At 47.2% G+C, this 27,228-nt stretch overlaps 1 protein-coding gene across 1 annotated transcript in view; it reads right to left on the bottom strand.

The window, feature by feature from the left end:
- LOC134935460 (tyrosine 3-monooxygenase-like) overlaps nucleotides 1-27,228 on the bottom strand; it is a 101,891-nt gene that overhangs the window by 11,881 nt on the left and 62,782 nt on the right. Inside the window, exons 9-10 of the mRNA XM_063930518.1 lie at nucleotides 27,135-27,191; nucleotides 12,278-12,373 (exon numbers count right to left, since the gene is read on the bottom strand). Of these exons, the coding sequence (XP_063786588.1) occupies nucleotides 12,278-12,373; nucleotides 27,135-27,191 (153 nt within the window). The remainder of the gene's footprint in view (nucleotides 1-12,277; nucleotides 12,374-27,134; nucleotides 27,192-27,228) is intronic.

The raw sequence follows: 27,228 nt of genomic DNA, 5'->3' as shown, positions 1-27,228 counted from the left end.
GATCAACAGCAGCCGTGTGTTCATCCAGCCAGCATCATTCTGAGTGCTGGTGGAGTAGCTGCCGCAAAGGTGCTGTGGTTTCACAGGTAGTTGGTCATCCCCAGGAAGCGCTGCCATGCCTGTTGGTCAGCCGGAAACGTCATTTGCTGGATGGCAGTGATTTTATTCGGGTCCGGTTTGTTGCCTTGTCTAGTGAGCACGTGGCCAACGTACGCCACTTCTGTAACTCTAAACTTGCATTTGTCTGGGTTGAGCTTGAGGGTCAAAGCACGGGCCCGTTCAAGTACCTGGTGCAGCCACTGGTTGTGTTCTTCCTTGGTGCGGCTCCATACCAGGATGTCATCGACGATGATTTCATAGGGATAGCCTGCATACAGTTGCTCCATGCAACGCTGGAAGACCTCACTGCCCATAGTGATTCCATATGGCATGCAAAGGAAGACATACCGCCCTATAGGGGTCATGAAAGCGGTGAGCAGGGACAAAGCTATGTCCAAAGGGATTTGCCAGAATCCGCACTTTGCATCTAGGGTACTGAAAACTGTGGCAACTGGCATGTCAGCAAACACTTGCTCGATGGTGCGGAGAGGGTGATGTGAATGCAGCAGTGCTTTGTTCAAGTGTACTGGATCAATACAAAGACGTACAGTCCCATCCTTTTTTGATGCGGCCACCATGGCGGACACCCACTATGTTGCTTCCTCTATGGGGGCAATGACACCCAATTCAGTCATTCTGTGGATCTCTTTAATGATTTTGTCTTTCATTGCGATAGGAACCCTCCGGGGGGCACAGACAGTAGGTACATTGGAGTCATCCAGCCTAATATGGTACACAACAGGAAGCTTGCCAAGTGTACTGCAATCAAATAAATCCTGAAAGTCTTTTATCTCTGGGATGGTCATCTGTATTGCATGTTCCTCTGGCCCCAATTTGAGAAGGCCTAGCTTCATACTGGCAGGGAGGCCTAGCAGTGGTTTAACCTTTTGACCCACAATGTGGAATAGCAGATCAGCACAGGTAAACTTTAGCTTTGTGGTACCCAGTGTGGTGATGATCTGGCCACCATAAGCTATCAAGTTGATCTTGTCTTGTGGGTTTATCTGTGCAGTTGGATCTATTTCACGTAGTTGTTTGTAGGATATGACATTGCACTTCGCCCCTGAGTCTATTTTGACTATGGCCACCTTGTTCGTATGCTTTGTTCTCAGTTTGATAAATATTTTGCCCTTCTCATACAGGTGGTCTACACTATCACAAACTGTCATGTGAACCGATTCACACCCTGGCTCCATTTCAACCTGGTTAATCCACCCCGGGGTGAGCGGCTATAGTGCGACTCAGACTGTTGCTTTATGGAAGTTTGATCTTTGGAGAGGCAGCACCTTGCAAAATGATTCCATTTGCCACATGCATTACAGGGTTTATCATATGCGGGGCAGCTTTGTTTGTCAGGAGGGTGCTGTGCCATGCAGTTCCTACACGTGGAGGATTGGCGCGGAACGGCCACCATGGCAAACACCTCAGCGTCCTTTCTTAGATCCCTTGTGCCCTTTTCAGACTGCTCATTTAACATACAGATATTTATGGCAGTTTCTAATATGAGGCCCTTCTCCCGCAGCAGCTGTGCACATACCTTGTCGCTGCGGTATACAATTCTGTCATGGATGAGCTCCTCTGTGAGGATTCCAAAATTGCACTTCTCTGCCAGCAGCTTTAGCGTGGAGACTTAGGTCCTCATTCCGAGTTGATCGCTAGCTGCATTCGTTCGCAGCGCAGTGTTAAGTAAAAAAGCGGCACTTCTGCGCATGCGTATGGGGCGCAGTTTGCACACGTGACGTACTTTCACAAAAGACTATGCAGTTTCACACAAGGTCTGTTATCAGTCGCACTGCTGGCCGCAGAGTGATTGACAGGAAGTGGGTGTTTCTGGGTGGTAAATTAACGTTTTTGGGGAGTGTGTGTAAAAACGCAGGCGTGTCGGATAAAAACGCTGGAAGTGGCAGGGAAAACGTAGGCATGGCTGGCCGAACGCAGGGAGTGTTTGTGACATCAAAATAGGAACTGAACAGTCTGAAGTGATCACTAGCTAGTAGTAAGTCTTGAGCTACTCTGAAATTGCACAATCTTTTTTTGTAGCAATGCTGCGAACCTTTTCGGTCGCACTTCTGCTAAGCTAAGATACACTCCCAGAGGGCGGCGGCTTAGCGTTTGCACTGCTACTAAAAGCAGTTAGCGAACGATCAACTCAGAATGAGGGCCTTAGGACTGTATAGTGTCATCACCCTTTTGCTTTGTGCTGTTGAAACCATGCCTGTCCATAATTACATTCTTTACTGGCATGCAGATCGCTTTAAACTTTGCAATTAGGATGTCAGGATCCCCTCTGTCTTCTCCATCATCATATACAAAAGCATCTGATTTGTCTACAGCATCGGTGCCTGCGAGGTTCAGCAGCATGTATGCCTGGCCTTTTTTTTTATTTGTCTGAAAGGCCTGCTATGGAGTATACATGCCATTCCCTTTTAAACCTCAGCCAGTTGTCAGCCACGTTTTCATCAAATATCAGCGGATCTATCCTCCTGAGACCTTGTGCCATGGCATTTCAGTTCTGACACCATGTAGATGTGTAACAACAAAATCAGGACGACACTTGCAGCATGAGTGTGATACAGGTCTTTACTCAGCATGAGCCAGACACACAGTGGAAGTAACAGGAGACAAACAGGAAGTGAGTCACCTCAGCATGACATCATCTCCCATGATGTACAGCATGCATTTACACTCACGACAGGAGAAGGGACTAGCGGCTAATGCCATACAAACCCAAAGAAGCTAAGTGTGTCAGGGTGGGCGCCCTGTGGAATCCAGTGTACCTCGCAGAAAGATTTAACAATGGTAAGTGTTCCATAAATCTCCTTTTCTGCAGCGGGGTACACTGGTATTCCATAGGGAATAACATCGGGGATGTCCTAAAGCAGTTCCTCATGGCAGGGGACACACTGTAGCGGGCACAAGAACCCAGCGTCCAAAGGAAGCATCCTGGGAGGTGGAAGTATCAAAGGCATATAACCTGATGAACGTGTTCACTGAGGACCACATAGCCGCCTTGCACAATTGTTCTGTGGACGCACCACGGCGGGCATCCCAAGAAGGTCCAACAGACCGAGTAGAAAGGGCTTTGATAGCAGCAGAAGCTGGGAGCCCAGCCTGCACATAGGCTTGTACAATCACCATTCTAATCCATCTGGCCAAGGTTTGCTTATTCGCAGGCCAGGTACGTTTGTGAAAACCAAAAAGTACAAAAAGGGAATCTGACCTCCTGATAGAGATAGTCCTTTCCACATAAATACGGATAGTCCGTACCACATCCAAAGATCTTTCTTTGGAGGACAAACCAGAAGAGAGGAATGCCGGAACCACAATCTCCTGGTTAAGGTGAAAAGAAGATACCACCTTAGGCAAATAACCTCTGCGGGTTCGAAGAACTGCCCTGTCACGGTGAAAGATCAGAAAGGGTGGACGACAGGACAAAACGCATAAGTCTGACACCCTCCTAGCAGAGGCAATAGCCAACAGAAACATGACCTTAAGCGTAAGGCACTTAAGGGCCACAGACTCGAGGTTCAAATGGATACTCTTGTAGGGCATTCAAAACAACAGACAGATCCCACAGAGCCACAGGAGGGATATAGGGAGGCTGAATCCATAGAACACCCTGAATGAAAGTGTGAACATCAGGAATTTTTCTCTGATACCACACAGACAAGGCAGATATATAGACCTTGAGGAAGGCCAGATGAAAGCCCAAGTGTAGGCCTTGTTGTAGAAAAGCCAAAAGTCTGGAAGTTTTGAAAGTATATGCATCAAAATTCTTAGCAGCACACCAGGTGAAGTGAGAATTCCAGATCCTGTAATAAATCCGAGCCGAAGCTGGTTTACGGGCTTTCAACATAGTTTGAATGACCACCTCAGAAAACCCTTTTGTTCTCAGGAGTGATGCTTCAAGAGCCACGCCGTCAAAGCCAGTCTGGCTTAGTCCGGGTAGACACAAGGAGGAGGTCTGGGCGTTGAGGAAGTAGAAGAGGACGCTCTATCGAGAGACCCTGCAGGTCTGAGAACCAATGCCATCTGGGCCACGCTGGAGTGACTAGAAGTAGTATTCCTCCTTCTTGCTTGAACTTCCGTATTACCCTGGGCAGGAGTGACACTGGAGGGAACACGTATGGCAGCCGAAAGTTCCATGGAATTGCCAGTGCGTCCACGAATGCTGCTTGAGGATCCCTTGTCCTTGATCCAAAGACCGGAACCTTGTGATTGTGTCGAGATGCCATCAGGTCTACATCTAGTAGGCCCCACTTGTCCACCAGGAGTTGAAAGACTTCTGGATGAAGACTCTCCGGCGTGCACGTCCTGACGACTGAGGAAAGTCCGCTCCCAGTTGAGGACTCCCAGAATGAACACTGATGATAAGGCTGGTAGATGGCGTTCCACCCTTTGGAGGATTTTTGACACTTCCATCATTGCCATGCGGCTTCGTGTGCTGCCTTGATGATTTATGTATGCCACCATGGTGGCATTGTCTGATTGAATCTGCCCACAATTCCAGAATGTTTATCGGGAGGAGAGATTCCTCCCTGGTTTACCGACCTGGGAGAGAGTGTTGCTCCAACACCGCGCCCCAGCCTCGCAGACTGGCGTCCGTTGTCAGGAGGACCCAGTTGGAGATCCAGAAGATCTGTCGAGAGAGGAAGAATCTGATCTAGTCCTGAAGTGTCAGGACTTTCTCTGGAGACAGAAACAGTCTTTGGCTCCGAGCAGGGACCAGCGAGGACTTCTTCCAATTGATGAGACACCCATGGGCTTGCAGGAATTGGACCGACATCTCCAATTGACTGAGGAGAACATCTTGGGAGTTCGCCAGAATCAGCAAGTCGTCCAGATATGGCAGGATACTGATTCCCTGATGACAGAGGAAAGCCGTCATCACGGCCATGACCTTGGTGAAAATCTGAGGTGCCGTGGCCAGTCCAAATGGCAGAGCCTGGAATTGAAAATTAAGGTTGCCAATAGCAAACCGCAGATAGTGCTGATGCGAAATGGAAATAGGTATGTGCAGGTAAACATCCTGTATGTCCAGGGATACAATATACAGTAGTCCTCGGGTTCCATGTCCAGCACAATAGAGTGCAGGGTGTCCATACGGAATTTAGACACTCTCACAAACTTGTTCAATGATTTGAGGTTGAGGATAGGCCGGAAAGACCCATTTGGCTTCAGAACTAGAAACAGGGTTGAATAGTATCCCCTGCCTCTCAGGGACAGAGATACCAGCACTACCACTCTTGTTTCCAGGAAGGATTGTACAACCAGGTGTAGAGCTTGCGCTTTCAACGGATCCAAGGGGATTACCGTTGAACAAAACTGGCGAGGGGGATGTCTCTTAAAAGAGATTGCAAAGTGGTCTTTAACCAGGCCTGGGCAAACTGCGGAAGTCGGCCTCCCACCCTGGGGTCTCCAGGGGGAAGCCCACCCCATCATGCAGCAGGCTGGTCTTGTTTGGAAGCAGACTGACGGGCGGCCCAGGATTGTTTAGATTTAGGCTTACTGGTTTTGGAAGCACGAGCCTGTTGCAGATACGCTTGACCCTTTGCTTTCCCTGGAGGTCAAAAGGAATGAAAGGTGGTAACTTTATCTTTCGGAGCAGAAGGATTAGTATTTGGGAGACACTGTCTTGGCCATAGCCAAGTCAGTTACGATCTTATTCAGATACTCCCCAAGTAGGATGTCTCCCTTAAAAGGTCTTTTTGGAGTCCAGGTTCACCTTCCAGGACCTCAACCACATAAATTCGACGAGCCAGGATAGACATAGTAGATGCCTTGGCCACCATTACTCCTGCGTCAGAGGCTGCATCCTGAATATAATGGGAGGCTGTGGTAATATAAGACAGATATTGTCTGGCAGTGACAGAAAAATCCTGAGGTAGCTCATCTTCAATTGCCTGAACCCAAGCTTCAGTTCCTTTTGCAGTCCAAGAGGCTGCCTTAGTGGGTCTATGCACAGCACCGGTAAGAGTGTAAATAGCCTTCAGGCAACCCTTCAAACACTTATCTGTCGGTTTCTTTAGCGAGGTGGCGGTGGTGACAGGTAGAGTTGAGGACACCACAAGACGGGCGACATAGGAGTCTACCGGCGGTGGAGTCTCCCATTTGTTACTCAACTCCGCAGAGATAGGGTAACGAGCTAGCATCTTCTTGGACAGGGAAAACTTCTTTCCTGGAGACGCCCAGGATTTCTGATGTATGTCAATTAAATGGTCAGAGTGTGGTAAGACTACCTTAGCAACCTTCTGACATTTGATTTTATCAGGTTTCTTAAACGTAGAAGTGGGTTCAACGTCATCCTCCATTTGGAGAATCTTCTTAATAGCCTCCACTAGGTCAGGAACATCAACCTGTGTTGTAGAATCCTCATCAAAAGCAACTGTATCAGTGTCTGATGGCTCAGTATATTCCCCATCTTCATCAGAAGAATTATCCAAAATATTAGTGGATTGAGAGGAAGAAATTACCCGCTTAGAGGACCCCATGGCCCCTTTCAAGGGGCGAGGGGTAGGTTGAGCAATCCAAGATTTATAAAAAAAATTGCACCTGAGTAGATAGTGAATCCGCCCATGGCGGGTTCACCACAGGGACAATATGTGGCTGTACTGGCACAGGAGGGCCCACAGGGGGTGTGAGATGCGATACCAGTGTAGATAGCATATTTGAAAATGCTTCCCAGGGTGGTTCATGCATAGCCACAGGTCCTGCGAGCCGGCTGGGAGATGTATGACACCTAATGCATGAACCAGTAGCTAAAACTTTCCCCTCAGGTAAATCCATGGTGCAAGCACTGCATGATGCAGAAGCATCCACGGATTTCCCACTCTGTGTAGCAGACATCATAAGGAATGTAGCCTTAGAGCGTGACAGTACAATATAGCTAGACAAATATAATACCAGCAAATAACCTCCTGAGTTACAGTATGTGACAGTAAGTACCGAGCACAAACAGAGGATTTGAGCGGTATGAGGTGACTGAAACACACAGAGAAAAATACAAAATAGTATTTCCTGTGTAGTACTATATATAAATATATATATATATATATATATATATATATATATATATGAGACCTTGACGCACCTAGCCTCCCAGGGTACAGAATATAGTGGTGGCGAGAAGTGTGATACACAAGAATGGAATCCACACAACAGCTCCAGGCACACACAGTCACATGTACAATGCAGAAGTTATTACATATAAACAGTAAAACTGCACTGGACTAGTAATTTACATATTACTATGTATGAGTATAGATCTAACAATGCACAGTAGATACTGGATATATATCACAGAATACTTGTACTAAATATTCAGATAGCAGTACACTTGTTCTTAACTAACGCTGTCTAAAATGACATGTAGAATACTTAAGTGTCTGTAAAAGCCCAGCGCTGATGAGACAGGCGGCTTTACAGAGGAGACATAGCCCTGCAGTCCCGGAGATCAGCCCAGCTAGTAGTGAAGATGGCCCCAAAATCTCAGTCGGGGAGTGAGGGAGAGTGAAATGCAGCTCCAGGGCGGGAACACCAGCAGTAGATGGCGCCTGGAGCTGGGAGAGGGGCTACAGGTCAACGCCTTATCCTCTATGCTGGTCCTCACCACCGGGTACTGTGGAGACTATAATAAATGGATTTTAGTAAATCCGACCTGTGCTCCCTTGCCTTGGTGGATATAGTGGGGTCCCTGTGCAGTACAGTGTCCAGCCCAGTGGTGCGGTCCGTCTCCTGGGACCACGACCGAATCGCGATTCAGCGGGACCCACCTGGGGGACCCTCTTACCTCTTCCCTGATGTGCAGCCACGCTATCCAGGAGAGCGTCAGCGGTGTGTGCCTGAAGTCCGGTGCGCCTCCGCTGCAAGTACCCGGGAACCAGGCCGCTGGAGTATGCAGCGCTGCTGGGGAAGGTGATGAAGCCGCAGCACAGTATGTCAGAATGACATATAAAGTGCTGCGGACCTTGAAGTCTTCTAAAAAAGCTCTTTTCAGGGCTGCCTAACGCAGCCCTCCCTGTTAGCTGCCTGCACTGCAGGCACCAACTTACAAACTGAGCTCCAGTGCCTGGAGGCGGGGCTATAAAGGAGGCCAAGGGCGTAGCTACCATAGGTGCAGGGAGTGCAGCTGCTATGGGGCCAAGAGCTGAGAGGGGCCACCTTCCCTGTCACAGTTACATGTGTTATATACAGCGCGTAGCTACCATAGGTGCAGGGGGTACAGCTGCTATGGGGCCCAGAGCTGAGATGCGCCACCTTCCATGTCACAGTTACATGTGTTATATACAAGGGTGTAGCTACCATAGGTGCAGACAGTGCAGCTGCTATTGGGCCCAGAGCTGAAAGGGCCCCACTTTCCCTGTCACAGTTACATGTGTTAATAAATTTTTCACCATTGGGTGATAGATATGGGCCCTTACAAACTTTTGCCTTGGGGTCTGCAATATATCTAATTATACTCCTGGACCTGCTCTTAGTAATGTGGTATATAATGAACTGGAGGGCATGACAATGTTACAAAATATAAACTGGGGCACTATAATGTGGCACAATATGAAGTGGAAGCACTAAAGTGTGGCATAATATGAACTGGGGACACTGTCAATGTGAATTGGTGGTACTGTGTTGCATAATGTGTACTGGCAGCCCTACAATGTGACATAATGTGAACTAGGACACTACTATGGGGCATAATATTAACTAAGGCACTGCTATGGTTCAGAAGATGAACTAGGGCACTACTATGGGACATAAAATGAACATCTGCTGCAGAGAAGTTTCTCTCTAGAAGCACTGGGACAGGGGCCCTTCAAAATGTTGCTATGGGGCCCACAAAGTTCTGGCTACGACCCTGGAGGAGGCGGTTCAGTGCATCCTGGGAACAGTCAAAGCTTTAGCCTGTTGGTGCCTTGAATCAAGATCCAATTCTACACCCCGATGTTATTCCCTGTGGAATACCAGTGTACCCCGCTGCAGAAATTCATACCTACTCAGGGACCGGTGATCGGTGCTCCAGTGCGGGCTGCAGGTCATCAGGGCTCAAACCTGCTCCTGTGACCACCCCAGTGCAGTAAGTGATGCAGCTCACTTTACAGCACTGGAGGTTACAGCAGCAGGGAGCTCAGATGACTGGCAGCTCTCCATGAGCTCCGATCGCCAATCCCTGGGTGTTGGTTAGTATGGTCAGGGTTGGGGGGGGGGTCATGGCACGGAGGTAAGGGGGTAGTCGTCGCAACGGTGCCTCTGGCATTGGTAGCAGATCTTGCAACCTCTGTCCCTGCATGTGATAATTGATACATCCGTGCAATGTAATCAATTATCAGAGTGAAGATTGGGACGATATTATCACAGCAAATCTGCGAATGGTGATAAATCAGCCCCAAAGAATCCAGTTCACACTCCTCACACTAACCTACAAAGCCTTAAACCACTCAGCCTCGTCCCTACATCTCCAACCTCATCTCTGTCCAAACTGCTCCTCCTCTGACCAACACTGCTCCTCCACCCTGTTACTCCCTTTCTCAGACTCTTTACAAGCCTCTAACACAGGGTTGGGGAACCTTTTTTCTGCCAGGGGCCAGTTGGATTTATTCAACATCATTCGCAGAGCGCCCCTCCCTTCCTTTCCTCAATGCGCTGGCTCTCCTAGGATAGTAATCGTGACTTACACATAATGGCCCTCATTCCGAGTTGTTCGCTCGCAAGCTGCTTTTAGCAGCTTTGCACACACTAAACCGCCGCCTACTGAGAGTGAATCTTAGCTTATCAAAATTGCGAACGAAAGATTCGCAATATTGCGAAAAGACTTCTCTGTGCAGTTTCTGAGTAGCTCGAGACTTACTCTGCCAGTGCGATCAGTTCAGTGCTTGTCGTTCTTGGTTTGACGTCACAAACACACCCAGCGTTCGCCCAGACACTCCTCCATTTCTCCAGCCACTCCCGCGTTTTTCCCAGAAACGGTAGCGTTTTTTCACACACTCCCATAAAACGGCCAGTTTCCGCCCAGAAACACCCACTTCCTGTCAATCACATTACGATCACCAGAACGAAGAAAAAACCTCGTAATGCCGTGAGTAAAATTCCTAACTGCATAGCAAACTTACTTGGCGCAGTCGCAGTGCGAACATTGCGCATGCGCAATAAGCAGAAAATCGCTGCGATGCGAAGAAATTTACCGAGCGAACAACTCGGAATGACCACCAATGTCCACATTAGTGCCCCTTACACATAATGGCCACAGTGATAGCTGTTTACACCTACTGCCCCCAGCAAACAGGGGGGAGGGGGGGTTGCTTCCCCCCCTCTGGTATTCCCCCAGCACACTGACTAATACTTGTAATAATACTGGAACCTATCTAGTAACAGAATTTCACAGATATTTTTTACATGAATTTTCAAATACATAGGAAGCTGCTGAGCAACTTTACAGCTGTTCTGATATCAGCAGTCCTACTCCAACTAATATCAGTGGCCACATAGGGCCATGTGATTTGTCTACAGTAGAGCCTCATGATAGAGGCCCATACAAAAATACATCCAGATTGAGGGCTAGCTTACCTGAGAGCCACCCCTAAGATCTCCCATTAGCAGTTCAAAAATCAGCATGCCCACCAAATGCTGCTCCCATTCAATGCCTTCTCACACATGCAAACAAACAGTGGTAGCAGCTCAATCACTCTGGAGATACTTAACAGGTGCAAGAAAAAGGGGAGGGGTCACAGCAAACATAGAGGGGGGGGTGCTCCCCCTCCCCCTTTCTGGTATCCACCCAGCACACTGACTAATACCTGTAACAATACTTGAACCTATCTGGTAATAGAATATATATTTGTTATGTCACTACTGCCCCCAGTAATGCCCACAACAATACCAGTTACACATAATGTCCCCACTAGTGCCAGATACACATAATATCCCAGTATAGTGCAAGTTACACATAATGCCCCATTATAGTGCCAGTTACACATAATGCCCTAAATATAGTGCCAGCAGGGCACTCGCCACCACTGCAGGACAGGTCCTATCCAGACTCCTACACACAACTGGTCCAGGTCCTGCGTCTGCTCTGCACTGCAGCACAACCTTTGCCCCCTCCCACTCGCAGCCAGCAGAGTATGGGCCTCATTCCGAGTTGTTCGCTCGCTAGCTGCTTTTAGCAGCAGAGCACACGCTAAATCGCCGCCCTCTGGGAGTGTATCTTAGCTTAGCAGAAGTGCGAACGAAAGAGTATCAGAATTGCTACTAAAAAATGTCATGCCGTTTCTGAGTAGCTCCGGACCTACTCCTATCTTGCGATCACTGCAGTCAGTTTAGTTCCTGGTTTGACGTCACAAACACGCCCTGCGTTCAGCCAGCCACTCCCCTATTTCTCCAGCCACTCCTGCGTTTTTGCCTGGCACGCCTGCATTTTTTAGCACACTCCCGGAAAATGCTCAGTTACCACCCAGAAACACCCACTTCCTGTCAATTACTCACCGATCAGCAGAGCGACTGAAAAGCGTCGCTCGGCCGTGTGTAAAATTGCATAGTTTTGTGTGAAATAACTTAGCGCGTGCGCCCTGCGGTCCATACGCATGCGCAGAACTGCCGGTTGTTAGCCTGATCGCAATTCTGCAAAGAACGGCAGCGAGCGAACAACTCGAAATGACCACCTATACCTCCACTGAGATCTCTCTCTAAAGATGCCTCACATCACCACCTAAAGCCATCTGCCACGCACTGCATCATGGGAGATGTAGTTTTCTTACACTGTACACTAGCGGCCTAACTCAGCATGAGTCGTAGTTTTGTGAGAAATCGCAAAACTGCAACTCATGTCTCTAACATGTGGGGGCCACTCAGCACATGGCAAGGCTGCCCCGCATGCCGGGTCCTATCCCCGCCACCCATCCGCTAAAATGCGAGCACATTGCTATACAGCAGAACGGGTCCTTTGTTGTTGGATGCACTGCAGTGCCCCTAAGCCATACTTCCCTCCTCTCTCTAAATAAGTTCCATGAATATCCTCCACATAAGCCATAAGCCCCATAGAGTCTAATGTTAATGACCAGTATTCTCTGTACGGCACTGCGGAATATGTGTGGACTATAAAAATAACTTAATAAGTAAATATGTAATCTATAAACAAGCATTTCTATAATATATATATAGTTTAGCATGTGTTTATGAAAATTCTTACCACAAGCTCCCCATAAGATGATAGCAGGCCGGCTCCATAGGCTTTGACAGAACCATTCTGCTTGCAGAGTCCAAATTCAATGGTGAACCAATACAGCTGTAATCAAGACAATAATGTTTCATAAAAGTGCTGGTATATAGGGGGTCATTCCGAGTTGATCGCTAGCTGCTTTCGTTCGCTGTGCAGCGATCAGGCAAAAAATCAGTACTTCTGCGCATGCGTGTGCGGTGCAATGCGCATGTGCGTCGTACTAATGCAACGAACGATGTCATTTTACACAAGGTCTAGCGAAGCATTTCAGTTGCACTGCTGGCCGCAGAGTGATTGACAGGAAGTGGGCATTTCTGGGTGTCAACTGACCGTTTTCAGGGAGTGTTCGGAAAAATGCAGGCGTGCCAGGAAAAACACAGGTGTGGCTGGGCGAACGCAGGGCGTGTTCATGATGTCAAAACAGGAACTGAATAGTCTGAATTGATTGCAAGCGCTGAGTAGGTCTGAAGCCACTCTGAAACTGCACAAAAATATTTTGTAGCCGCTCTGCAATCCTTTCGTTCACACTTCTGCTAAGCTAAAATACACTCCCAGTGGGTGGTGGCATAGCGTTTGCACGGCTGCTAAAAACTGCTAGCGAGCGAACAACTCGGAATGACCCCCATAGTACTTCAGTTTGCAAGAGTATTGTTAACAACACTGCCATCAGGCTTTAGCATCCTACCATCCATGCCTTAAACACTTTCTTCCTAAAATTCACCAAGCCCCAAGAAACAAATATGACTACCTATTATTTTATATTCCTCAATAAGGTGGAGGAAATAGATGAAATTGCGGTAAACATTATGTGTGTAGGGGAAAGGGGGGGTGTTTATAAGGTATATAATCCATGGCCCAATACTTGGAACATCATGTCAGGAATATTTAATATTAGGGTGGATAACGTACCATGGAGCTGAATACTGTGGGCATACAGAGGTTATTTTGGGCAATGAAAAACGGTGGGCAAAGGTGTTACTTCTTTTGCCGTATTGTGCATTTTATCTCTTCACTCTTTCACCACACTATGCACAGTGTATAGTAAACACATAAAGGGGCTGACGGAGGCAAGTTATCTGAAAAATATCCTGCATCGCATGCAAGAGGAAAGCTGTGCATATATTCTCCAGTATGCAGAGTTGTACGCATATATGTGACTGCCCTGACTATACGCTTGGTTTCATAGCTGTCATTAATATCAGTACACTCACACTAGACCTATTTTCATGCAAGAGCTCTATCTGAAACAGGCGGATCTTCTCATATGCACAACTCTGCAATGCATAGACCGCAGCTATGTCAGCACGCCCATGCTGAACCCTGCCTACGTCTGAGCAACACATTAGCACCCAGTTACACACCTTCAGCTGCAAGTAGAGATGCAAACAAGTTGCATGTTACTCTGAATTGCTGGAGGATGCACTTGCTCCCAGGGCACGTACAGTAAGGAAATCAGTGGCGGAACTAGCGTTGGTGCAGCTGGTCCCCACCAAAGTGAAGGGGCCCGCAGCCGCTGGCATTACAGAGAGTCACACAGACTCATATGCCTCTTCACTGCCTGATGCCAGTGCCCCAGAGTAGACAACACAGCTACTGCCATCGGTAAGTGATAGTGGCCACTTCCTTTCTCTGTGAAGCCATGCCCCATTTTTTGGGTGCGTGCCTTCGGTGCGCGTTTGTCCTGTGTGAACTAAATTTCTAGTTACAGCTCTGATATCTATCTAAATTTATAATGTGTGCGTGTGTGTGTGTGTGTGTGTGTGTGTGTGTGTGTGTGTGTGTGTGTGTGTCTGTCTATGTGTGGTGGTGGGGTTGGTGGTGGTGGTGGGTCCTGCAATGCATGTTATTGCACCTGGGCTCAACGCTTCATAGTTCTGCCACTGAAGAATACATGTAAGATCCACTTGCACCAATGTGGTACCATGTCTGTGGTACCCTGCTGCACACTATTTCCCCCCCTAATGGCAGTAAATACTGCCGAAGAGGCTTTTATGAAGGGAGATACTGTAAGAGTTAAATAAATAATAATAATTTTATCTATATATATGGTGCTCTTTCTCCAATAGGACTCAAGGCACTTAACAGATACATAACCTAATATAGTACAGAACATAATGAAGTAGAGAATAGCTTTTCATAAAATACAGAAGCATGTAGATACTAAAGGGACATTATGGAAATGCTTGAGTAAACAGGAAAGTCGAGTCTACTTTTGAAGGATTCTATAGTTGGGGCCTCTCGGACTGTGCGGGGAAGTGAGTTCCATAGAGTCGGAGCCGCATGACTAAAAGCTCGACCCCCAGATGAATTACGGGAGATTCTAGGTACTGCTAAAAGTCCTTCAACTATAGATCGCAGTAATCGAGTGGGGCAGTATGGGATAAATCCCTTACCTGGTTGCCTAGCAACAGCCGGATTCCTGAGAGTGGGAGTCCTGGAGCACCAGTGATTGGCTAGGAGGAGCGGGAGAGGGCAGAGGTGGAACAAGCTTACAGGACAGGGAAGCACGGCGTGGTGTGGCAACTGGCAAGTAGAGTGACCGCACCACATATGAAGAAGGGAGAGAGAGACTCGGCTGGCTGCAGCGCCGGGAGAAGCACTGCCTCGTCACCCAGGGACCTGAAGAGCAGAGTCCTCCCCATGCCAGCCGCCGCCAGAGAGAGACGAGAGACGCACGTGTGAGGGAGCAGGGACGTTGTTGAGAGCAGTGACCGGAGCCGCAAGTAGAGGTGACCGGGAGGAGCCGGCATCTGATGCAGGTACTTTAATGCACCACAGCCCTTGCCAGTCCACGACTCCTTCGGGGACAGCCCCAGAACAGACTGTCCGGTATTCACCCAACGCCAACCCGGGGATAAACCCTAACAGTACCCCACCAGACCCTAAACAGAGCCTGCCTATTAATTTATAGCACTGAACAAGTATAGTGTTGAAACAGAGCCCTGGTGTGATTACTAAGATTTGCTAACTCCTTCATCCAGTTTTAAGAGATGGAGTTGTGTGAGTCCCTGTCCTCCTCCTGCAAGCCGGAATTGTTTATACTCCCACCAGCTTACACTATGTGACTGCATGTGTGGAGTGACATTTTATTTGGAGCAGCTTTATTCCCTTTGAATTACAGTATCTTTTCCGTGGATGCAAAAATCTTTCTGAACATAAAGACACATAACGCTGCTAATTAACTTACCTTTTCATGGATACAAACACCTTTAGCACCGCAATTCATTGTTGCTGTGTTACATTTCAAATTACCCATCCTGCACGCCTTCCTACAAATACTTACTGAATGTTCGTTGACATTTCCCCAGGAGTTCACCATTAATGTGCAGGTTTTCCTACTCAGGGACTGATATTAGCCAGAAACCTAAGCGCAGGAACTGAACATTATTATTCAGTGCACAGCACCACCCTGTGGACAGTTTAGATATTGTGCAAATTCAGTGCCAGGGTATTACTTGTCTTAACACACCCGAAGTGGGTAATTGTACCTTACGTTTGAGGTTGCACATGATTTATGTGATTGTTTGACTAACCCATTTTTGTGTCTATCAAGTTCATAACCTGTGATTGCTGTTATAGACAATCGAACTGGAGTATTGTAATAATGAGTAACCTATGCAATTGGTATTAACATGAACTGATTTACAGCGGTGACAAGTCACTTCCTGTTCAATAAAAGGTTGTCATCGTTTTCTCCTACGTAGTGGTCCTTGAATATACAGTGTTTGGGTTTTGTCCTTCCGGGGGTCTCCATGTCCTTCTGCCTTAGTTATACAGGTGACGCGTAGAACAGTTACTGATTTCGACTTCGTTGAGAAGTGGATTTAGCTGACAACAAGCACGGTCAAGCTCCAGGTACGAATACCTTCTACCCACATTATCGTTATATCACACCATGACCTTGCGTTAAACTGGGGTAATGCATACTAAATGTATCTTTTTTTTTATTGTACATCCCAAGTAAATAGTAATACTATGCTGGTTATTGTTCCGTTAGTGTAATGTGCAGTAAGTTGTAAACCGGGTACTGGAAATTAGGAATCGAAAGGCAGGTCTTCCAGATAAACACACTGTCTTTTACTAGCATCAGAACCTATGCACAGCATACACAGGCTAAGATCTGGTCACACAGGTACATAACTGAAATAAGCAAGCAAACATAAGAAGTCCTAGCACTCCTTGTGGTCACTAGTTAGTCCAGTGCAGTGACTTGCAGCGACACTTACCATGCTCTTCTGGCACTGCCAATGTCCACAGTCCCTGGCACTACAAACTGTTCCCTACTTACTGGCCCCCAACAGGCATCAGCGCCCTTTGTAGTGGGTGAATGGGAGTTTTAAACTTCTGCTTCTGACTTCCTGCTGGCTCTGGGTAACCTGGAAAACCCGGACTTCTGTTTTTTCCCTTGCAGCTGTGCAATCCAGAAATCCCAGAGATATAAATCTCCACTTCAGGTGCAGAATGCGCAGGTCTTGTTTTCTTTTTCCGTGGAGAGAGCTGATCCCACCAGAATGTGGGCAAATATGAAGAGACACATGCCCTCTCACCACAAAGTAAAACCATTAGAAATACAGAAATAACTTCTGTAATAAAAGCATGCCCACTGTTTCCTAATGTTGGAAATATGAGTGTACAGGCTTGAGGATGTAGAAGAGTTTCTGTACACACCAGCAGATGCCTTACAACTATGATAATCCCAGTTACTTAACTAGTGGAGTGACTTCATTGAAGATAAAGCAAGTAAAGGCGTACTCACTGTTATATACACTGGTAGATGTATTGGAAAGTGAGCGGAGTGAGTGTATCAGGGTACTGGAGCAGGATGATGGAACAGAGTCTAAAACAGCAGGTAATCACAGGTCTTACGGGAGCTATGGGGAGGACTACTGTCTCCCACTATGGCACACTGAAACAGTTCCAAGATGGCCATCTTATTACAGCAAATGAAGCTTTAATGGAGAAGCAGCAGCATGGAGTCTGCACAGCAGCACTTTCCATGTGTAACACCAAAAGCACTGCCCTGTCTCTCCTCCACCAATCCTTAATAATCTTTGCAATTTTCCAGCCATGTCCTATTTGATTAGCAATGCCTGCCCCATTAGTATTTCCTACCTGTAATATCCTAGTACTTATTTTATTTATTGCCTGTAACTCTTGTTCACATTTCTGTTTAAGGACATTCCAGCACACCTAAGAATCCGGCCTCAAGTTTCAATACACCAAAAGCTAGGTATTTACTTTTTAGTCCGTATTGGTAGTTAGCTACAAGGTGTTCAAAACATTTCCGCAACTGTATAGGGAAACGGATGTAGTTGTTTTCTTTTTTTCAGGAGGTGAAGAACATTGAAATCCATAACAGAAGACCAATGGGAGGGGCACTTTAAAAGAGAAGGAACCCCGTGTACAGTCTCCGCCCGAGTTCCCTCCTCTCTAGCCGGCAAAGCAATAGTCTCTGGGCACTAGTGTCACTAGGAGACCTAGCACTGCCTCAAAATCTAGTGCGCATTCACATGTAATGGCGACGGCCATTTTTCTGGTGATTTTCCTAATGCGCATGCGGAAAAACGGGTGCTGCCTCATTTTCCCAGTGCTTTCTGCAGTGCTGCTGCTGCTGACATGGGACTCTGGACAGTAAGTATTGATAAAAATGGGTGCAGGTTATGCGGTATGGGCCCTTCTGGACCCTGGGGGCCTGTGTGCACCGCATGCACTGAACCTACTACAGATATGCCAGTGCCAATGGAGTACACGATGAAGCAGCATATATTCATTGACATGTGGTACATCTACTCTGGCAGTTATGCCCGGACGCAGGAGGCCTTCACAGAAAAGTATGAAACGGTTATTTCAAACAAATCCTCCATTTTACTTTGGGGCAGATGTATTAACCGGGAGAAGGCATAAGGAAGTGATAAACCAGTGATATGTGCAAGGTGATAAAGGCAACAGCCAATCAGATCCTAACTGTTAATTTACATATTGGAGCTGATTGGCTGGTGCCTTTATCACCTTGCACATATCACTGGTTTATCACTTCCTTATGCCTTCTCCAGGTTAATACATCTGCCCCTTTATGACAAGTTTTGGGAGAGAGGCAATCTCGTGGATGCAGTAAATGGTGACCGATGCATATCGATGGTGCAAGAATTTGTCAGCACATTGCCGGCACAGAGAGATTGCAGAACACATGGTTTCAAGAGGGCAATGCCACAGTCCATACAGCCAGAAACACTATGGCTTACTTGGAAGAGTACTTTCAAGGATGACTGATCTCACAGGGGTTGTGGCCAGCGTAATCTCTGGATTTATCATCCCTCAACTTTTTCTTGTGGGAGTGCTGAAGGATGCTGACTACCTGCACAGTGTTCCAGAATTGCAAGCAAACATATAGAACTGTGTCAATGCAATGTCACCGGAAACATTGCAAAGGATGTTCAAGAACATGATTAGCCGTGTCCATTTGTGGAAAGGACAGAACAGCGGCCACTTCCAGACCTTACTATGAAATAAATCCTTTCCACATACCGTTGATTGCCTTTTTGAACACCCTGTATTTGAAAGGGTACATCTAGATGCTACCTGTAATAGATTATCTCTATTAATAACTAGTGATGAGCGCCTGAAATTTTTCGGGTTTTGTGTTTTGGTTTTGGGTTCGGTTCCGCGGCCGTGTTTTGGGTTCGACCGCGTTTTGGCAAAACCTCACCGAATTTTTTTTGTCGGATTCGGGTGTGTTTTGGATTCGGGTGTTTTTTTCAAAAAACCCTAAAAAACAGCTTAAATCATAGAATTTGGGGGTCATTTTGATCCCATATTATTATTAACCTCAAAAAACATAATTTCCACTCATTTTCAGTCTATTCTGAATACCTCACACCTCACAATATTATTTTTAGTCCTAAAATTTGCACCGAGGTCGCTGGATGACTAAGCTAAGCGACCCTAGTGGCCGACACAAACACCTGGCCCATCTAGGAGTGGCACTGCAGTGTCACGCAGGATGTCCCTTCCAAAAAACCCTCCCCAAACAGCACATGACGCAAAGAAAAAAAGAGGCGCAATGAGGTAGCTGTGTGAGTAAGATTAGCGACCCTAGTGGCCGACACAAACACCGGGCCCATTTAGGAGTGGCACTGCAGTGTCACGCAGGATGTCCCTTCCAAAAAACCCTCCCCAAACAGCTCATGACGCAAAGAAAAAAAGAGGCGCAATGAGGTAGCTGTGTGAGTAAGATTAGCGACCCTAGTGGCCGACACAAACACCGGGCCCATCTAGGAGTGGCACTGCAGTGTCACGCAGGATGGCCCTTCCAAAAAACACTCCCCAAACAGCACATGACGCAAAGAAAAAAAGAGGCGCAATGAGGTAGCTGACTGTGTGAGTAAGATAAGCGACCCTAGTGGCCGACACAAACACCGGGCCCATTTAGGAGTGGCACTGCAGTGTCACGCAGGATGTCCCTTCCAAAAAACCCTCCCCAAACAGCACATGACGCAAAGAAAAAAAGAGGCGCAATGAGGTAGCTGTGTGAGTAAGATTAGCGACCGTAGTGGCCGACACAAACACCGGGCCCATTTAGGAGTGGCACTGCAGTGTCACGCAGGATGTCCCTTCCAAAAAACCCTCCCCAAACAGCACATGACGCAAAGAAAAAAAGAGGCGCAATGAGGTAGCTGTGTGAGTAAGATTAGCGACCCTAGTGGCCGACACAAACACCGGGCCCATCTAGGAGTGGCACTGCAGTGTCACGCAGGATGGCCCTTCCAAAAAACACTCCCCAAACAGCACATGACGCAAAGAAAAAAAGAGGCGCAATGAGGTAGCTGACTGTGTGAGTAAGATAAGCGACCCTAGTGGCCGACACAAACACCGGGCCCATTTAGGAGTGGCACTGCAGTGTCACGCAGGATGTCCCTTCCAAAAAACCCTCCCCAAACAGCACATGACGCAAAGAAAAAAAGAGGCGCAATGAGGTAGCTGTGTGAGTAAGATTAGCGACCGTAGTGGCCGACACAAACACCGGGCCCATTTAGGAGTGGCACTGCAGTGTCACGCAGGATGTCCCTTCCAAAAAACCCTCCCCAAACAGCACATGACGCAAAGAAAAATAAAAGAAAAAAGAGGTGCAAGATGGAATTGTCCTTGGGCCCTCCCACCCACCCTTATGTTGTATAAACAAAACAGGACATGCACACTTTAACCAAACCATCATTTCAGTGACAGGGTCTGCCACACGACTGTGACTGATATGACGGGTTGGTTTGGACCCCCCTCAAAAAAGAAGCAATTAATCTCTCCTTGCACAAACTGGCTCTACAGAGGCAAGATGTCCACCTCATCATCATCCTCCGATATATCACCGTGTACATCCCCCTCCTCACAGATTATCAATTCGTCCCCACTGGAATCCACCATCTCAGCTCCCTGTGTACTTTGTGGAGGCAATTGCTGCTGGTCAATGTCTCCGCGGAGGAATTGATTATAATTCATTTTAATGAACATCATCTTCTCCACATTTTCTGGATGTAACCTCGTACGCCGATTGCTGACAAGGTGAGCGGCGGCACTAAACACTCTTTCGGAGTACACACTTGTGGGAGGGCAACTTAGGTAGAATAAAGCCAGTTTGTGCAATGGCCTCCAAATTGCCTCTTTTTTCTGCCAGTATAAGTATGGACTGTGTGACGTGCCTACTTGGATGCGGTCACTCATATAATCCTCCACCATTCTTTCAATGGTGAGAGAATCATATGCAGTGACAGTAGACGACATGTCCGTAATCATTGTCAGGTCCTTCAGTCCGGACCAGATGTCAGCATCAGCAGTCGCTCCAGACTGCCCTGCATCACCGCCAGCGGGTGGGCTTGGAATTCTGAGCCTTTTCCTCGCACCCCCAGTTGCGGGAGAATGTGAAGGAGGAGATGTTGACAGGTCGCGTTCCGCTTGACTTGACAATTTTCTCACCAGCAGGTCTTTCAACCCCAGCAGACTTGTGTCTGCCGGAAAGAGAGATCCAAGGTAGGCTTTAAATCTAGGATCGAGCATGGTGGCCAAAATGTAGTGCTCTGATTTCAACAGATTGACCACCCGTGAATCCTTGTTAAGCGAATTAAGGGCTCCATCCACAAGTCCCACATGCCTAGCGGAATCGCTCCGTGTTAGCTCCTCCTTCAATGTCTCCAGCTTCTTCTGCAAAAGCCTGATGAGGGGAATGACCTGACTCAGGCTGGCAGTGTCTGAACTGACTTCACGTGTGGCAAGTTCAAAGGGCAGCAGAACCTTGCACAACGTTGAAATCATTCTCCACTGCGCTTGAGACAGGTGCATTCCACCTCCTATATCGTGCTCAATTGTATAGGCTTGAATGGCCTTTTGCTGCTCCTCCAACCTCTGAAGCATATAGAGGGTTGAATTCCACCTCGTTACCACCTCTTGCTTCAGATGATGGCAGGGCAGGTTCAGTAGTTTTTGGTGGTGCTCCAGTCTTCTGTACGTGGTGCCTGTACGCCGAAAGTGTCCCGCAATTCTTCTGGCCACCGACAGCATCTCTTGCACGCCCCTGTCATTTTTTAAAAAATTCTGCACCACCAAATTCAAGGTATGTGCAAAACATGGGACGTGCTGGAATTTGCCCATATTTAATGCACACACAATATTGCTGGCGTTGTCCGATGCCACAAATCCACAGGAGAGTCCAATTGGGGTAAGCCATTCCGCAATGATCTTCCTCAGTTGCCGTAAGAGGTTTTCAGCTGTGTGCGTATTCTGGAAGGCGGTGATACAAAGCGTAGCCTGCCTAGGAAAGAGTTGGCGTTTGCGAGATGCTGCTACTGGTGCCGCCGCTGCTGTTCTTGCGGCGGGAGTCCATACATCTACCCAGTGGGCTGTCACAGTCATATAGTCCTGACCCTGCCCTGCTCCACTTGTCCACATGTCCGTGGTTAAGTGGACATTGGGTACAGCTGCATTTTTTAGGACACTGGTGACTCTTTTTCTGAGGTCTGTGTAAATTTTCGGTATCGCCTGCCTAGAGAAATGGAACCTAGATGGTATTTGGTACCGGGGACACAGTACCTCCAACAAGTCTCTAGTTGGCTCTGCAGTAATGATGGATACCGGAACCACGTTTCTCACCACCCAGGATGCCAAGGCCTCAGTTATCCGCTTTGCAGTAGGATGACTGCTGTGATATTTCATCTTCCTCGCAAAGGACTGTTGGACAGTCAATTGCTTGGTGGAAGTAGTAAAAGTGGTCTTACGACTTCCCCTCTGGGATGACCATCGACTCCCAGCAGCAACAACAGCAGCGCCAGCAGCAGTAGGCATTACACGCAAGGATGAATCGGAGGAATCCCAGGCAGGAGAGGACTCGTCAGAATTGCCAGTGACATGGCCTGCAGGACTATTGGCATTCCTGGGGAAGGAGGAAATTGACACTGAGGGAGTTGGTGGGGTGGTTTGCGTGAGCTTGGTTACAAGAGGAAGGGATTTACTGGTCAGTGGACTGCTTCCGCTGTCACCCAAAGTTTTTGAACTTGTCACTGACTTATTATGAATGCGCTGCAGGTGACGTATAAGGGAGGATGTTCCGAGGTGGTTAACGTCCTTACCCCTACTTATTACAGCTTGACAAAGGGAACACACGGCTTGACACCTGTTGTCCGCATTTCTGTTGAAATACCTCCACACCGAAGAGCTGATTTTTTTGGTATTTTCACCAGGCATGTCAACGGCCATATTCCTCCCACGGACAACAGGTGTCTCCCTGGGTGCCTGACTTAAACAAACCACCTCACCATCAGAATCCTCCTGGTCAATTTCCTCCCCAGCGCCAGCAACACCCATATCCTCCTCATCCTGGTGTACTTCAACACTGACATCTTCAATCTGACTATCAGGAACTGGACTGCGGGTGCTCCTTCCAGCACTTGCAGGGGGCGTGCAAATGGTGGAAGGCGCATGCTCTTCACGTCCAGTGTTGGGAAGGTCAGGCATCGCAACCGACACAATTGGACTCTCCTTGTGGATTTGGGATTTCGAAGAACGCACAGTTCTTTGCGGTGCTACTGCTTTTGCCAGCTTGAGTCTTTTCATTTTTCTAGCGAGAGGCTGAGTGCCTCCATCCTCATGTGAAGCTGAACCACTAGCCATGAACATAGGCCAGGGCCTCAGCCGTTCCTTGCCACTCCGTGTGGTAAATGGCATATTGGCAAGTTTACGCTTCTCCTCCGACAATTTTATTTTAGGTTTTGGAGTCCTTTTTTTACTGATATTTGGTGTTTTGGATTTGACATGCTCTGTACTATGACATTGGGCATCGGCCTTGGCAGACGACGTTGCTGGCATTTCATCGTCTCGGCCATGACTAGTGGCAGCAGCTTCAGCACGAGGTGGAAGTGGATCTTGATCTTTCCCTAATTTTGGAACCTCAACATTTTTGTTCTCCATATTTTAATAGGCACAACTAAAAGGCACCTCAGGTAAACAATGGAGATGGATGGATACTAGTATACAATTATGGACGGACTGCCGAGTGCCGACACAGAGGTAGCTACAGCCGTGAACTACCGTACTGTACTGTGTCTGCTGCTAATATAGACTGGTTGATAAAGAGATGTAGTAGTATGTATAAGTATAAAGAAGAAAGAAAAAAAAAACACGGGTAGGTGGTATACAATTATGGACGGACTGCCGAGTGCCGACACAGAGGTAGCTACAGCCGTGGACTACCGTACTGTACTGTGTCTGCTGCTAATATAGACTGGTTGATAAAGAGATGTAGTAGTATGTATAAGTATAAAGAAGAAAGAAAAAAAACCACGGGTAGGTGGTATACAATTATGGACGGACTGCCGAGTGCCGACACAGAGGTAGCTACAGCCGTGGACTACCGTACTGTACTGTGTCTGCTGCTAATATAGACTGGTTGATAAAGAGATGTAGTAGTATGTATAAGTATAAAGAAGAAAGAAAAAAAAACCACGGGTAGGTGGTATACAATTATGGACGGACTGCCGAGTGCCGACACAGAGGTAGCTACAGCCGTGGACTACCGTACTGTACTGTGTCTGCTGCTAATATAGACTGGTTGATAAAGAGATGTAGTAGTATGTATAAGTATAAAGAAGAAAGAAAAAAAAACCACGGGTAGGTGGTATACAATTATGGACGGACTGCCGAGTGCCGACACAGAGGTAGCTACAGCCGTGGACTACCGTACTGTACTGTGTCTGCTGCTAATATAGACTGGTTGATAAAGAGATGTAGTAGTATGTATAAGTGTAAAGAAGAAAGAAAAAAAAACCACGGGTAGGTGGTATACAATTATGGACGGACTGCCGAGTGCCGACACAGAGGTAGCTACAGCCGTGGACTACCGTACTGTACTGTGTCTGCTGCTAATATAGACTGGTTGATAAAGAGATGTAGTAGTATGTATAAGTATAAAGAAGAAAGAAAAAAAAACCACGGGTAGGTGGTATACAATTATGGACGGACTGCCGAGTGCCGACACAGAGGTAGCTACAGCCGTGGACTACCGTACTGTACTGTGTCTGCTGCTAATATAGACTGGTTGATAAAGAGATGTAGTAGTATGTATAAGTATAAAGAAGAAAGAAAAAAAAACCACGGGTAGGTGGTATACAATTATGGACGGACTGCCGAGTGCCGACACAGAGGTAGCTACAGCCGTGAACTACCGTACTGTACTGTGTCTGCTGCTAATATAGACTGGTTGATAAAGAGATGTAGTAGTATGTATGTATAAAGAAGAAAGAAAAAAAAACCTCGGGTAGGTGGTATACAATTATGGACGGACTGCCGAGTGCCGACACAGAGGTAGCTACAGCCGTGAACTACCGTACTGTACTGTGTCTGCTGCTAATATAGACTGGTTGATAAAGAGATGTAGTAGTATGTATGTATAAAGAAGAAAGAAAAAAAAACCTCGGGTAGGTGGTATACAATTATGGACGGACTGCCGAGTGCCGACACAGAGGTAGCTACAGCCGTGAACTACCGTACTGTACTGTGTCTGCTGCTAATATAGACTGGTTGATAAAGAGATGTAGTAGTATGTATGTATAAAGAAGAAAGAAAAAAAAACCACGGGTAGGTGGTATACAATTATGGATGGACTGCCGAGTGCCGACACAGAGGTAGCTACAGCCGTGAACTACCGTACTGTGTCTGCTGCGACTGGATGATAAATAATGATATAAAAAATATATATATATCACTACTGCAGCCGGACAGGTATATATTATATAATGACGGACCTGCTGGACACTGTCTGTCAGCAGAATGAGTTTTTTATAGAATAAAAAAAAAAACACCACACAAGTGAAGTCACACGACGAGTGTTTAACTTTTTCAGGCAATCACAATATAGTATACTACTAACTATACTGGTGGTCAGTGTGGTCAGGTCACTGGTCAGTCACACTGGCAGTGGCACTCCTGCAGCAAAAGTGTGCACTGTTTAATTTTAATATAATATGTACTCCTGGCTCCTGCTATAACCTATAACTGGCACTGCAGTGCTCCCCAGTCTCCCACACAATTATAAGCTGTGTGAGCTGAGCACAGTCAGATATATATACATAGATGATGCAGCACACTGGGCTGAGCAGTGCACACAGATATGGTATGTGACTGAGTCACTGTGTGTATCGTTTTTTTCAGGCAGAGAACGGATATATTAAATAAAACTGCACTGTCTGGTGGTCACTGTGGTCAGTCACTAGTAAACTCTGCACTCTCTACACTTCTACAGTACTCCTAAGCTCCAGTAAATCAGGTCAATCTCTCTCTCTCTCTCTCTCTTCTAATCTAAATGGAGAGGACGCCAGCCACGTCCTCTCCCTATCAATCTCAATGCACGTGTGAAAATGGCGGCGACGCGCGGCTCCTTATATAGAATCCGAGTCTCGCGAGAATCCGACAGCGTCATGATGACGTTCGGGCGCGCTCGGGTTAACCGAGCAAGGCGGGAGGATCCGAGTCTGCTCGGACCCGTGAAAAAAACCATGAAGTTCGGGCGGGTTCGGATTCAGAGAAACCGAACCCGCTCATCTCTATTAATAACACAGTAGCTACCTGAGGGGGTCATTCGAGTTGATCGCTGGAAGCAACTTTTTGCTGCCTGTGCGATTAACTAGACGACGCCTATAGGGGAGTGTATTTCTGCATAGCAGGGCTGCGATCGCTATGCAAAAAAAGATTCCTGTAAAACAAGACCAGGGTAAGAGTTGCTTACCCTGTGCGATCGATCCAGCGATGTCGGTACCGGAATTGACGTCAGACATCCGCCCTCCAAATGCCTGGACACGCCTGCGTTGGACTTACCACTCCGCAAAAACGGTGAGTATCCACCCCGGAATGCCTCCCCGCTGTCAATCTTCTTGCAATTGCACTAGCGATCACTTTCTTCTTTCTTCTGGTCATTGCCCGGCGAGTACGCGCGTGCGCATTGCGGATGCCACGCAGCCGCAGTCCCGACCCGTTCGACAACCAGCAGCGTGCGAACGGGTCGGAATGACCCCCCGTATACCAAAGCTGTCATGGCTGTAATCAGGGCAAAAAGGGCGCAATGAATATTGTAGCTTTCAAATGTCCATCCATGCGGACACATGAGGACTGTACATAGACGTGATTGGCATCCAGATATTATTATTATTATCAATATTTATTAATGTGGCAGCAGCATGCACTGAAGTGCTTTAGAAATCTAAAACATGACTGGATATTGCCAAACGCCAGGAGGTAAAAGGACCCTGATTACACATGTAGGAAAAGGAATACATATCAATAATTACATACTTACAGTAGACAATTTTTCAATATCTTTATCAGATGCTCCTAGTGATGCAAGGCCAATATCCTGCAAAGATAAGTAGCAACTCCCTTTAAGTTTATAA

The sequence above is a fragment of the Pseudophryne corroboree genome, chromosome 6 (assembly GCF_028390025.1).
Source record: "Pseudophryne corroboree isolate aPseCor3 chromosome 6, aPseCor3.hap2, whole genome shotgun sequence".
In the NCBI taxonomy this organism is placed as follows: domain Eukaryota; kingdom Metazoa; phylum Chordata; class Amphibia; order Anura; family Myobatrachidae; genus Pseudophryne; species Pseudophryne corroboree.
This window is presented reverse-complemented; position numbering and strand designations above follow the sequence as displayed.